Here is a 15064-nt window from a genome sequence, read left to right as displayed (position 1 = left end):
GGTATGGAATTGTTATTGAATTATTTTAGGAATTGGTAAAGTGACGTAAGTTAAAAAAAGAGAATCAAATCAAGATCCGGCTTAAATTCTTTCACTTGATTTGCTACACCCTATTACTCAATAATTACTGTGATAAATATAGATAGATAGATAAATCTTCATCAGTCACATTTGTAGTAAAAGAATGACGTTTGCGTTTTTACTCATCAATACCACAGTAGAAACAATGGGAAATATAATCAGGAGTTGTAGACAAAGGCGGCCCCAGTGGGGGTACTATAAGAACATGTCCTCCAAAAACATAGTTTGTAGTCCACTGTATTTCTCAGTAATTTCAAATATGAAAATAACAGTGACAGATTGCACCAAACCAATTGATTTTTCAGTTTTTTTCCATGAGGTACCTCTCAGACCCACAGTGTATCCATAGTGCTTTTCAATCCCGACAGTTGTATCCCGACTCAATCAGCCTGCCCCCTATTCCAACCCCAAGTTCTAGAAGGATGCGCTACTACTAGTTGTAGAATATAAGTTTTTTTTGGGAATTAAATATTTTGAATTTCTTGGTCGTTTATCCATCCCCGTAGCCAAAGCAGAGAGACACAATTCGAGATGAACATATTCTTTAGAAACGATTGTATACATTTAAATCTATTAACCCTACATCATGATGGAGCGCAGAGTTAAAGCAGACTCAAATTGACCTTGTGACAAGTACAATCTGAAAGCAACTGAATTTTCAACCTCTGCAAGCTGATGGCGAATCTGACCGACCCCGTCATAAAGAATCACTGTTACCATAAAAGTATGTTTGAGATAGTTTGCCTCTTCATTTCACTGGAGTCTTACTAGTTTTACTCGGAATCATTGGTGTCTTATTGGTTTCACTGGGAATCATTGGTGTCTTATTGGTTTCACTGGGAATCATTGGTGTAATACTAGTTTCACCGGGAATCATTGGTGTCTTATTGGTTTCACCGGGAATCATTGGTGTTTTATTGGTTTCACCGGGAATCATTTGCGTCTTATTGGTTTCACCGGGAATCATTGGTGTCATTAGTTTCACTAGGAATCATTGGTTCTTATTGGTTTCACCGGGAATCATTGGTGTCTTATTGGTTTCACTGGGAATCATTGGTGTCTTATTGGTTTCACCGGGAATCATTGGTGTCATTAGTTTCACTAGGAATCATTGGTTCTTATTGGTTTCACCGGGAATCATTGGTGTTTTATTGGTTTCACCGGGAATCATTTGCGTCTTATTGGTTTCACCGGGAATCATTGGTGTCATTAGTTTCACTAGGAATCATTGGTTCTTATTGGTTTCACTGGGAATCATTGGTGTCTTATTGGTTTCACTGGGAATCATTGGTGTCATTAGTTTCACTAGGAATCATTGGTGTCTTATTGGTTTCACCGGGAATCATTTGCGTCTTATTGGTTTCACCGGGAATCATTGGTGTCATTAGTTTCACTAGGAATCATTGGTTCTTATGGTTTCACCGGGAATCATTTGCGTCTTATTGGTTTCACCGGGAATCATTGGTGTCATTAGTTTCACTAGGAATCATTGGTGTCTTATTGGTTTCACTGGGAATCATTGGTGTCTTATTGGTTTCACCGGGAATCATTGGTGTCATTAGTTTCACTAGGAATCATTGGTTCTTATTGGTTTCACCAGGAATCATTTGCGTCTTATTGGTTTCACCGGGAATCATTGGTGTCATTAGTTTCACTAGGAATCATTGGTTCTTATTGGTTTCACTGGGAATCATTGGTTCTTATTGGTTTCACTGGGAATCATTGGTGTCTTATTGGTTTCACCGGGAATCATTGGTGTCTTATTGGTTTCACTCGGAATCATTGATGTCTTATTGGTCTCACTCGGAATCATTGGTGTCTAGTTTGTTTCACCGGGAATCATTGGTGTCTTATTGGTTTCACTGACAATCATTGGTGTATTATTGGTTTCACTGGGAATCATTGGTGTCTTATTGGTTTCACTGGGAATCATTGGTGTATTATTGGTTTCACTGACAATCATTGGTGTATTATTGGTTTCACTGGGAATCATTGGTGTATTATTGGTTTCACTGGGAATCATTGGTGTATTATTGGTTTCACTGGGAATCATTGGTGTATTATTGGTTTCACTGGGAATCATTGGTGTCTTATTGGTTTCACTGACAATCATTGGTGTCTTATTGGTTTCACTGGAAATCATTGGTTTCTTATTGGTTACGCTGGGATTCATTGGTGTCTTATTGGGTTCACTACTGTCTTATTGGTCTCACTGGGAATCATTGGTGTCTTATTGGTTTCACTGGGAATCATTGGTGTCTTATTGGTTTCACTGGGAATTATTTATGTCGTATTGGTTTCACATGGAATCATTGATGTCCTGTTGGTTTCACTGGTGTCTTACTGGCTTCACTGGAAATCAGTGGTTTCTTATTGGTCTCACTGGTGTCTTATTGGTTTCACTGGGAATCATTGGCGTCTTATTGGTTTCACCGGGAAATATTTGCGTCTTATTGGTCTCACTGATAATCATTGGTGTCTTATTGGTTTCACTGACAATCATTGGTGTCTTATTGGTCTCACTGGGAATCATTGTGTCTTATTGGTTTCACTGGGAATCATTGGTGTCTTTTTGGTCTCACTGGGAATCATTGGTGTCTTATTGGTCTCACTGGGAATCATTTGCGTCTTATCGGTCTCACTGATAATCATTGGTGTCTTATTGGTTTCACTGACAATCATTGGTGTCTTATTGGTCTCACTGGGAATCATTGTGTCTTATTGGTCTCACTGATAATCATTGGTGTCTTTTTGGTCTCACTGGGAATCATTGGTGTCTTATTGGTCTCACTGGGAATCATTTGCGTCTTATCGGTTTCACTGACAATCATTGGTGTCTTATTGGTTTCACTGACAATCATTGGTGTCTTATTGGTCTCACTGGGAATCATTGTGTCTTATTGGTTTCACTGACAATCATTGGTGTCTTATTGGTCTCACTGGGAATCATTGTGTCTTATTGGTTTCACTGGGAATCATTGGTGTCTTATTGGTCTCACTGGGAATCATTGTGTCTTATTGGTTTTTCTGGGAATCATTGGTGTCTTTTTGGTTTCATTGAGTGTTATTGGAGCATTAACTTCCCATGAAATCAATGGAGTTATATGACTTACTTTTCTGCACCATGTGGGCTAATGTTTGCAAGGTGCAATCAGGGACATTTTGCCAGGACGGTGGCATTACTCTGCTTGATTTCAATTTCCAACTGTTGAGAGATCTTTATCGCGCCCAGACTGTAGCACTCAGGGCCTTTTACCTGCATTACTGACAGGGGGAAAACGGTTGAAATTCCAAAGGTATCATCTACCTATGCCGGGATTGAACCCTGGACATTTAGGTTAGCAAGCATGCGTCTAATTCACTGAGCCACCACTGCTCCCATCATTCATAAGAGACATGTTGCTATTTTCATATTGGATGGACTAATAGTCATTACAATGGTCACAATCTATTGAATAGTACAGCTATTGAATATATTGAATATATACCTCATAAATTCATCAAACAACAGTTTATTTCAACAAATATATGTTTACAAGTTATATAAAGAAATGGAATGGAATATTTCTCTGTATTGATCAATAAGGGAGCTCTATGCAGATGGTAAAAACATGACCTTTGAACTTCCAAGGATCTGTTTTGATTATAGTTTGCCCACAACTTAGAAATACCACTGTTAAAATAGTGCTCAATACATCAATTGTATTGCGATATAGAAATACCACTGTTAAAATAGTGCTCAATACGTCAATTATAGAGTGATATAGAAATACAACTGTTAAAATAGTGCTCAATACGTCAATTATAGAGTGATATAGAAATACCACTGTTAAAATAGTGCTCAATACATCAATTGTAGAATGATATAGAAATACAACTGTTAAAATAGTGCTCAATACATTAATTGTAGAATGATATAGAAATACCTCTGTATAGATACAGAAATATTTAAACAGAACCTGAACTATAAGATAGGTGCCAGGTTCAGTTTTGAAATTTCTAAAAATGCTTGTATTCTAAACATTGGGAGTGTTCGTTCACTTCCCTATGAATTTAAAAAAAAATCTTTAGTGAGTTAACTGAGCCCAGATCTACCAACATTCACCTGTAATAATTGGCTGTATGTATAACTGGCCAGCCTTTTCTGGCCTGTAGAAATGCCACTGAAAATACCAAATCTGTATGGAAATTAAAGCATAAAAATACCAGATATAGCACCTTATATATTTTAACACATCTAAACATCCATTCAACAAGAATAAAAAATAGAGTTTTTATCTTTCAGATCTTGTAAGTATAGTGAGATGAAACATATATACACAATGAAATGATATATTTATATCAAACAATGAATTATACTTCTTACAATGAACAGTGACCTATAAAAAGTATATATTGATCGATGAGCCTATCTGGTGTCATAACTATACAACAGAATTCCTTTATAATCACATAGATAAATAAATAAAACTTTGTTATTATCCATAAAAGTAATAATTGAAAAAATCATAAAATCTTTACAGCTTATTTCAGAGATTACTATTTTTTCTATATAGGGATTATGACACTAGGTAAACATACTGAAAAATTTATATTCTTAATCTCCAAGCCCTACTTGGGCCAATGAAGACAGCTAACACCATGAAGTGTGCAATGAGTGGCATTAACCTACTCTTTTTTTGATGTCCAACTGTCAAGGGACCTTTAATGTGCACAGTCTGTAATAATTCAGCACATGGGGCCTCAGTTTATTGTCCCATCCAAACAATGCCAGCCTCGTGGACCTGCATCACAGACAGGAAGATATTCACTGAAGGTATTTTCACAACCTCACTGGGATTCAACCCTTGGCATTAAAGAAATTCACAGTGTCATTATGCACTGTAACAAATCTTCTTAGTGAGGCCTCCTTTAAATGCGAAAAAAGAAAATCAATCAAAATTGTTGACTAGCTATTCTAATAGTGCTTTTAAAAGGCCTCTTAAAGCCATTTTTTTGCTATGTAACTAGCATTATCTTGATGATTTCGTACCTCATTCCTATTGCCATACATCAAAACATAAATGGAATTTCAACATTGATAAAGGAAAAAAAAATGTTATATCATGGAATTGGGTTTTCAATGTCTTTTACATAAAAATCTTGAAGAAATACAGAGGAGCACTTCACACACACAGCATTTAAATCCTTCACCAATTACCATGGTAAATATTACCACGGCTCCACTCTTCACCAATTACCATGGTAATATTACCACGGCTCCACTCTTCACCAATTACCATGGTAATATTACCACGGCTCCACTCTTCACCAATTACCATGGTAATATTACCACGGCTCCACTCTTCACCAATTACCATGGTAATATTACCACAGCTCCACTCTTCACCAATTACCATGGTAATATTACCACGGCTCTACTCTTCACCAATTACCATGGTAATATTACCACGGCTCCACTCTTCACCAATTACCATGGTAATATTACCACGGCTCTACTCTTCACCAATTACCATGGTAATATTACCACGGCTCCACTCTTCACCAATTACCATGGTAATATTACCACGGCTCCACTCTTCACCAATTACCATGGTAATATTACCATGGCTCCACTCTTCACCAATTACCATGGTAATATTACCACGGCTCCACTCTTCACCAATTACCATGGTAATATTACCACAGCTCCACTCTTCACCAATTACCATGGCTTCACTCTTCACCAATTACCATTCAAACAACTACTATGGCTTCACTCTTCACCAATTACCATTTAAACAACAACATTTCATTACCATTAAATAAATTGACCATGACTTTATTGAAGTGGTAATTGGTCTATAGGAGTATCAAATTTAAATTCATCAGGAAAGAGGACATGAGCCTTAGGATACATTAGTTTATAGGCCTGTCTGATAGTTACTTCTGCTACTCCAGCTACCTCCCCAATATCTAAAAATAGATTAAATATTTCAACCAACAATGTTTTAATTATTTATAACACCAACACCACTTTTCATTATGAAATACTTCCACATTGACGATTGATGGGTGGGCAAAATACCTGCAGTTGCCGGAATTTCAAACCTAGTTATGATATTTTAGCCCAAAAAACATGCCTTCAGGGCTGCCCCACCTTTGGCTCCGCCACTGTTGCAAAGACAGCAGCAGTATAGGTTTATTCCTATCTGAATTTCAACTGATCTCCAACATTCAAGATGCAAACAGACTGCTCCATCAAAACAACATTCTTTTCTCAGGACATTGTTTGCTTGGTTGTGTTGAACATTCTATAATCTCCTATCACTAGGAGCAACATGTGTCAAACCCAGACCTTTGCTGTGATATAACAAGGTAGAAATATGAAATTTAATTAACCAACCTTTTTGAGATTTTTTAGTATTGGAAACTTGTGAAGCCATATAAATAGCAGCTGCAGCAACAGAAATTGGACTTCGTCTGAAATATTGAAGATTAAGGTAATTAACTCAGAGTTAATCTTGTACATTAACTTTACAAGTATTGTAAAGAGGTTTTCTAAAAGAATTATGTGTATTGGGGTCATTTTACTTCAGGAAACAAACACTTAACCACAATTTTAGTGGAATTGCACAAAACCACAGACATCTGACTGAAAATTGAAAAATTGATCAATGCCCTCTATACACATAAAACGTTTCAAAAAACTCTTTACAATCCATTCAATATCACTTTTTCAAACTCAATTCTAATTCTTGCATGATAAAGTATTGTTACCATGTTACCTATTCATTTGATCCCCTTTTAAATGATAATTTTTTTTAGGATTTATGTCAAAAGCCTTATATTAGTGCCGAAATAAGTCACCTGACACAATAACATGTAAAGTATAGTAAAATTCTATCCTTATACAACATAACATCTAGTATAAATACTAACCCTGGTACTAGATCTAAATCTACAGCTTTTCTAGCTATACACGTAGCAGCTTTCTGTACTTTCATAGGTAATTCTAGATTGGTACAGAACCGAGACTGAAAGAAATCAAAAATAACAAAAAATCAACTTAATGAATCAGAACACTTCAAGAGTCAAAAAAGAAAAAGCATTCTCAAGAAAACTCTGTGTAAAAACCTTATAAACTACATAAGTATAGATTGTATAATATACTATTTTCTATACAATTTGATAATTGGTTGTTAATCACAGACTATTTTACACTATATATATTCAGTTTCCAGTAAAAAGTAGCTGATATGGAGGTTCCTGGAATGGCAACAATCAGTTGCAGCTCAGCAGTACTGTTTCTATAAGAGAAAACAATAACCTACCATAAAATCACCAGTAGTTATTAACTCTACGTTTGTTTCATGATTCTTTATAATCAGTTTAAATACACGACCTATTTCTTTCTTAGATATTTTAGATACAGCACAAATTTCTACAATAAAACAAAATGAAATATAGTTATTGTTATCAAATATTCAGTTGTCATCATTAGTGATTATGATTTCTCAACACTTTGGCAAAATCTTGATGCTAGTGTGAGTTTGTTGGAACTCTATTGATTAATTCTGAACAGGTTCTGTCTGTTCCAATTCTGGATATCTATTCCTCTCTCCACCATATTGAATTCTATCTACACCTTCATTTTTTTTGACACAACTAGAGAACGCGTTCTGTACCCTGTTTCAAATTGTTTTATTGTTCGTCAAGTTGATTTCATGTATCACGAATGTGCAGAGCTCATCAATCAAGCGCCCCCTCAGGTAACAGTCAGACACGTAATATTTCCAACTCACTGGAATAACTGTGTTCAAGTGAATCTAAAAAACTTATCTGTGTTCAATCAAGCGGTAATGAAAAATTTATGGAAACTTTTTAAGATGAAATAGGTCAGTTGTCTGAAGATTGTACAACATGTTTCAGGTTCTGTTTTAATATTTCTAACTAAAATTACCTTTAAATGTTCTAGGTACACCTTCCTGTCTACAAGCTATATAAACACAGGCTGAGACTATAGCATCATTACTTCTACCACGTAATGATTTACCTTCATGTACTGTTTTAAATAATGTACTTCCTCTATCCTATAATATATATACGATGATTGCTTAAAGTGGTAAGAAACTGAAAAGTGTCCCAAAAATGTCGCAAATTTCCATGATTTATTAACAAAAATATCAATTGTAGAGTGATATGAAAATACCACTGTTAAAATAGTGCTCAATACATCAATTGTAGAGTGATATAGAAATACCACTGTTAAAATAGTGCTCAAAACATCAATTGTAGAGTGATATGAAAATACCACTGTTAAAATAGTGCTCAATACATCAATTGTAGAGTGATATAGAAATACCACTGTTAAGATAATGCTCAATACATCAATTGTAGAGCAATATAGAAATACCACTGTTAAAATAGTGCTCAATACATCAATTGTAGAGTGATATAGAAATACCACTGCTAAAATAGTGCTCAATACATCAATTGTAGAGTGATATAAAAATACGACTGTTAAAATAGTGCTCAATACATCAATTGTAGAGTGATATAGAAATACCACTGTTAAAATAGTGCTCAATACATCAATTGTAGAGTGATATAGAAATACCACTGTTAAGATAGTGCTCAATACATCAATTGTAGAGCAATATAGAAATACCACTGTTAAGATAGTGCTCCATACATCAATTGTAGAGCAATATAGAAATACCACTGTTAAAATAGTGCTCAATACATCAATTGTAGAGTGATATAGAAATACCACTGTTAAAATAGTGCTCAATACATCAATTGTAGAGCAATATAGAAATACCACTGTTAAAATAGTGCTCAATACATCAATTGTAGAGCAATATAGAAATACCACTGTTAAAATAGTGCTCAATACATCAATTGTAGAGTGATATAGAATTACCACTGTAAAATAGTGCTCAATACATCAATTGTAGAGTGATATAAAAATACCACTGTCAAAATAGTGCTCAATACATCAATTGTAGAGTGATATAAAAATACCACTGTTAAAATAGTGCTCAATACATCAATTGTAGAGCAATATAGAAATACCACTGTTAAAATAGTGCTCAATACATCAATTGTAGAGGAATATAGAAATATCACTTTTAAAATAGTGCTCAATACATCAATTGTAGAGCAATATAGAAATACCATTGTTAAAATAGTGCTAAATACATCAATTGTAGAGTGATATAGAAATACCACTGTAAAGTTAGTGCTCAATACATCAATTGTAGAGCAATATAGAAACACCACTGTTAAAATAGTGCTCAATACATCAATTGTAGAGCAATATAGAAATATCACTTTTAAAATAGTGCTCAATACATCAATTGTAGAGCGATATAGACATACCACTGTTAAAATAGTGCTCAATACATCAATTGTAGAGCAATATAGAAATATCACTTTTAAAATAGTGTTCTATACATCAATTGTAGAGCAATATAGAAATACCACTGTTAAAATAGTGCTCAATACATCAATTGTAGAGTGATATAAAAATACCACTGTTAAAATAGTGTTTAATACATCAATTGTAGAGTGATATAAAAATACCACTGTTAAAACAGTGCTCAATACATCAATTGTACAGAAATTTCATCCACAAATCAAAAATATATATCAATGTCACTATTTTATTTCAAAATCTAATCTAATCAGTTTTTACATGTTTATTTATATAAATTACAACAGATAAATATAAATAATAAACAAACTTACTGCTATCATTTTAGGTAAATTTAATCTGTCTGCCATTTGATTGATTTCTTTAAATGCTGATATCAATGTTCTGTCTGAGCTACTGATCTGAAAATACCCAAATAAGTTGTCTCCCTTTAATCTTCAGCGTATCAGCCATACTAAATCATTCTCATCTTCATCAAATTAGATTGCGCAAGTTGAGTCTAATTAAGGTATTTTCTGGCGTATTCAATATAATAACTATTGTTTCTCACATGAAGTGACATGATGATATGGTGTATGAATACACCTCAAAGCCAAAAATATGACCAAATCTAAGCTCTGTGGCAAATGAACATAACCACTCAAAAAAAAAAAAACCCAAAAAACTTACTGTTCGTCTGTTTCTATAACCAGAATCTTCACCACCTGGTACAGCAGCTATCATAGTCGATAAATCACCTCCATCCAGTAGAGAGTTCTGAAAATAAATGTCAATAATAAACATTTATTTAAGATCTCCATTCTCCACACAACACAAAAGATTAAATAAATAGATATGTTTTGAGCCATGGCTTTTTAATATTATCAAGAAAATCTAAAATCAAATGACTTTAGCATTTGCAGGGTCCTCATTATACAGATGGTTCTACATACAAAACTATACATCTTGTTTGACATTTATTTCACTACAAAATCAGTCAATATTTTAGAAAGGTCATAAATATTTCAAGCCTTTAAATCTATGTACATGTATTCTACATACATGTATACAAAGTTCTACAAAACCTGATAGGTACGTGAAAATCTGAATCAGCCAGAAGACAAGGCTGCGATTATTCAAGATTGCTGGACTATAAACACAGAGAGAAAAACAGAGCCAACTTCTGAATGTCATAAAATGTTTTTCTGTATTTCAGTTTATGCCAGTCAGCAGTCATCTAATTTTGTAATCTGATTCTGGAAACTAGGTTAAGCATGTAGTTTGTTCTGATGGAATTGTTAGAGACAACATAGTTTACAATCCGAGACTTTGACAAGTAACAATAAAGGGAGATAAGTTACCTCAGCTGCTCCAACACGAGAAGCATCCTTAGCATCTTTATCATTACTAAATGTTCTCCATTCTGATCCGACATCTATTACTCTAAAATACAATAAATAACATGTTGACTTCCACTAACAATTCTACTTAGTGTAAACTATAAATTTTAAAATATTATCATCTGTGGCATCTCCATTTTTACCCAAGAATATGTTTTGGAATCCATTCTATTTGATTAAATTTCTGGTGGAAGAATCTGTCAGACGATCTATTTGTGCCTGCACCATCACCTTCATAAATATTGTAGTCTTCTTCAAAACTTAGTAATTTTTATGACAGCGCTAATACATATGAAAACACTTATTTAGAATATAAGCTTGCTGTCACAAAAATCAGGAAGATTATTATAAAACAACAATTTTAACAGTCTTTTATACAATCTAGAGTTGATTCTAAATTATATGTCATAATAAATAGTAGAATAAAGTTCCATACCTATCACCTACTACCAGTCCACACTCTGGACATATCATATCACCAGCATGATGATCTTCTACTAATGGTGTGTCTGGATGTTCAGGACAATTAACTTGTACAGTTGCTCTGAAATATCAAGTGGAAAATCAAATACTATTGAAATGAAATGGAGTTTCACATCCTACTTGAAACACCTTATTGTACACTTGAAGATATACAGTGTGCAATAAGGGAAAGTTTGTTCATCAGTGGCATCAACCATTACCTCTTACATGAAGAAGAAAACTAAATCTGATACTGATAATGGTACAAAACTCTTCACTATTTCATTTTAGAATAAAAACAGTAGATTTCCTGTTGAAGAATGTTATGATTTGAAAAATAAAACTCTACAGAAATTTCTAAATGAAAACAAGGAAGCAATTTTTTCATGAATTCTGGAAAGAGAATATCAATAAACAAATATCATGCCATATTTTAATTCATTTTATAATTCTATTCTTATAGATCTTTTATTCTGAAACCAAGAGATTTCACCTTTCACCTTCGTCTGTGTTATACTGTAGACAAGATTGTTTTAAAAGACAAAATTAGATTAGCCACTATATTTCTATCAACAGTAGGCCTTATCAGAAATCTTTCCTAGCATGGCTTATGTCACAAATTTTATCCTGCAAACTGAGGAAAAATATTCTCAAAAACCGCAAAGTTTTAAAATAAGGTCACTGGAAGTATTATCTGTTTGAAATTTGGAGTCTTCACAAGTAATGAGACACGATTAGTGATTACAAATCAGAAGATATGAGTGAACAGTGAATATTTTAATGTTAATAATTTATAATCAATAGATCTACAAATGCTTACATAATAATTAGCTTATTCTATTAACTATTATATTACAAGTCAAATACATTTCATAGAATTTGGCAGAGTTAGAACTTTTGAAAGGGGTATAAAAAATGGCTGGCTTTGTGACATCAGAAAAATGTTAGCTGAATTTCAGATATTCACCTCACTGTTTAGAATTAAAAATTCTGACTCGTGACTCTTTTACGATAAGTGTATGAAGATTTTATACCAGTTTATACTGTCGGCTCTGTCTTCAGAGTGTTATCAACGGAATCAGGACAACTCGAACAAAAACAAATTCGGACCAATGCACACTCAAACCACTTTCAGGGCACACTGGGACCATGTTTTAAACAATTCCTAATGGTCAAAAATGAATAAAAATAATTCTCTTTAAAAAAATTAGTGATGGCCATCTTATACGCCCACATTTGTTTTGAAAAAAGTGGTCTGAGTGTGTTATGAAAAGTGGTCCGAATTCATTTTGATCCGAGGTGTCTTGTATATTCTTATCAATCAGGGGCAATTTTCAGTTCAGTTAAACTTAGTAAAAAGCTATTATGAATGTAATATTTTAGATAGTGACTGCACATGAAAGTTAACAAAACACCTGTGACATGACAAAAACACATTAATAATAGAGTTGTTTGGCTCTGTATGCTACTAATTGCTTTTTGTTGGTGAAATATTAAGAGAATATGTTATCAAAAGACATGTGATTCTATAACTAAGGCAGAGAGAAAACTGGACTGGAGGAATTGAATATGAGCCTGAATCAACAAATAACACGGCGAATCGAATCTTTATCATGATATTCATTATCATCTAGCCTATTTACAGTAATTTACTATTAGCCTATTTATTGAATCAATGCCATGATATGTCGATATACATGACTATAAATAAGACGTGAAATGAGCCAGAGCTTCACAACGACACAAGCAGAGGAGGGCTTCTTTCCCCAATCTCTCCGGCCGTCACAGAAATCAGTAAAATAGATCATACAATTTTTCTCATTCACCACAAATCACACACATCAATTACAAATCTGATAACGGATATGGATATTACAATAAAGCCATTTAACATCGTAACAAAACATTATTTCACTAACCCTCTACTCGACGACGCCATTTTCTGGAATAAACTAAATGCATTGTGGGTATACTTATAAACTTTAATTATGTGGAAGAGTCGACTAGTTTTGAAGGGGTGATAGATTACCATATATCTGACAGATGGGCGTGGCGTGGCGGTATTTCATTGGCACATGGATTTGTTTACATCACGTGATCTTTCATCTATAACTCTCGTTATATCTCGCGAGAAGAATAAAAAAAAAATGGTTGCAGTGAAGAAAAAATATAAAGATAATGATAAAAAAAAGTGATTGAATAGGTGTATGATTAAATGGAGGATAGATTGAAAGTAAGAGATTTATCTATAGTGGAAATATGGAGCTTTTGCCATTGCATTATTTTGTTTCTGAACCTATTAGCTTGAAAAATATTGATAATGTTGCAAGAACTTGTCGAGTGTCTGAGTCTGACTCTAACAGTCAATGACTTGACATTGGTGACACTGACAAAGACCTGTCAAATTTATTTTGACCCGTGCCCCTACTACCTCTGGAATACTCTGACCTGCAATTATTATTAATATTATAACTGGCAAGGTCATTAGGTTGTTTCCAAGTCTCTACTGACAGCCTGGCTCTGGCCATAGCACAGTGACCGTGCAGCCTTTTTTTTACCTTTTATTTACCTTTTATTTTTTATTTGGTAATGGTAGTTGGAAATGATGTAGACTTTATTTTGTAGCATATCATATATTTTAATACTGATACATGTATGTTTACCAGGCCTTAAACAGTATCCATAGTTTGTAATTATTTAGAATAAAAGCTCCTTGAGAACCTTCCAGCCCTGGAAACTCACAGAATCTTCTTTAGGCTTACAAACGACCAAGTCGGAAAAATGACTTGATACAGAAGAGAATGATACTACTTTGATCGCATTAATCTGCACTTGCAGAATGAAAGTTGTGGAAGTTTGAACAGCTTTCTGATAACGATATATTTACACATGGATGGATGTACACAGTATAGATAATTGTGTAAGCTACTTATTATACGACTATCTCCAAACCTTGTGAAATATTTCTGTTGTTAGAATTAGAATAACAGTACTAACAGTACCGGTATGTTACTTTATCATTGAAAGGTGGTTGTTGTAAGAACAGGATTAAGTTAGATCATTTTTTTTATTATATTCTTTTAACTGTTTGATTTGTAATAAGGTTATGACATTTTACCATCCTCAATAAGATAATAGATATAGGCCTATTAGTATAATTATATAGATTTCTCAATACTTCTCAACTGGTAACTCTATTGCTTTAAGAATATGAATTTGAATACTGAAAAAAAGGTATGCAGCAAGTTATAGAATCAGCATAGTTTTCTGTTTTTGTTCCATTTGGAACTTTATGTCAGACTTTTAATCAACTTTCTCCACAAACACCTAGTAATCATTAGTAAGTTTTTAATGTAATTGTTTTTTTCGTGATATGTTTAAACATATTTTCCATTGTACCGGTTTGTTAAATTGTTCAGTTTCTAAGAAGTGTAAAATATTCAGTACCGGCACCAGTGACTAATTTGTTATTTTGTGTGACTTTCATAGACATTATTTATCACTTTTGTATTTAAAATAACTGATAAAACTTTTTTGAAAACTAATGATGATTGCAATTTGTTTACCTTTATTGGGTTGGTAATTATAACAAATCAAGAATAAATTATGTGTATAAAATTCAATATAATGATAATAGGTGAATAATTATCAGCCAGTGTTAGTAGATGAGTAGTATAACATGCCAGTAAACATGTAACTAAATCTAATATAGATAATTATAATA

At 33.5% G+C, this 15064-nt stretch overlaps 2 protein-coding genes across 2 annotated transcripts; one reads left to right on the top strand and one right to left on the bottom strand.

The window, feature by feature from the left end:
- Positions 1–877: 877 nt before the first annotated feature.
- LOTGIDRAFT_56726 (hypothetical protein) lies at positions 878–2614 on the top strand (the record flags this gene model as incomplete). Its single annotated transcript, XM_009050783.1, has 3 exons — positions 878–1052; positions 1905–2237; positions 2445–2614. Coding segments are annotated over 3 exons (678 nt in total), but the record flags the coding sequence as incomplete, so codon positions are not given.
- A 1889-nt stretch (positions 2615–4503) lies between these two features.
- Positions 4504–13279, bottom strand: LOTGIDRAFT_238621 (hypothetical protein; the record flags this gene model as incomplete). Its single annotated transcript, XM_009050782.1, has 10 exons — positions 4504–6036; positions 6467–6543; positions 7003–7097; positions 7395–7504; positions 8024–8153; positions 9814–9900; positions 10169–10255; positions 10840–10921; positions 11315–11422; positions 13260–13279. The coding sequence occupies 10 exons, from the start codon at positions 13277–13279 to the stop codon at positions 5903–5905; spliced, it is 930 nt and encodes a 309-aa protein (XP_009049030.1). The 3' UTR covers positions 4504–5902.
- Positions 13280–15064: the final 1785 nt, after the last annotated feature.

Source organism: Lottia gigantea (assembly GCF_000327385.1).
Source record: "Lottia gigantea unplaced genomic scaffold LOTGIsca_155, whole genome shotgun sequence".
Taxonomy (NCBI): Eukaryota; Metazoa; Mollusca; class Gastropoda; family Lottiidae; genus Lottia; species Lottia gigantea.
This window is presented reverse-complemented; position numbering and strand designations above follow the sequence as displayed.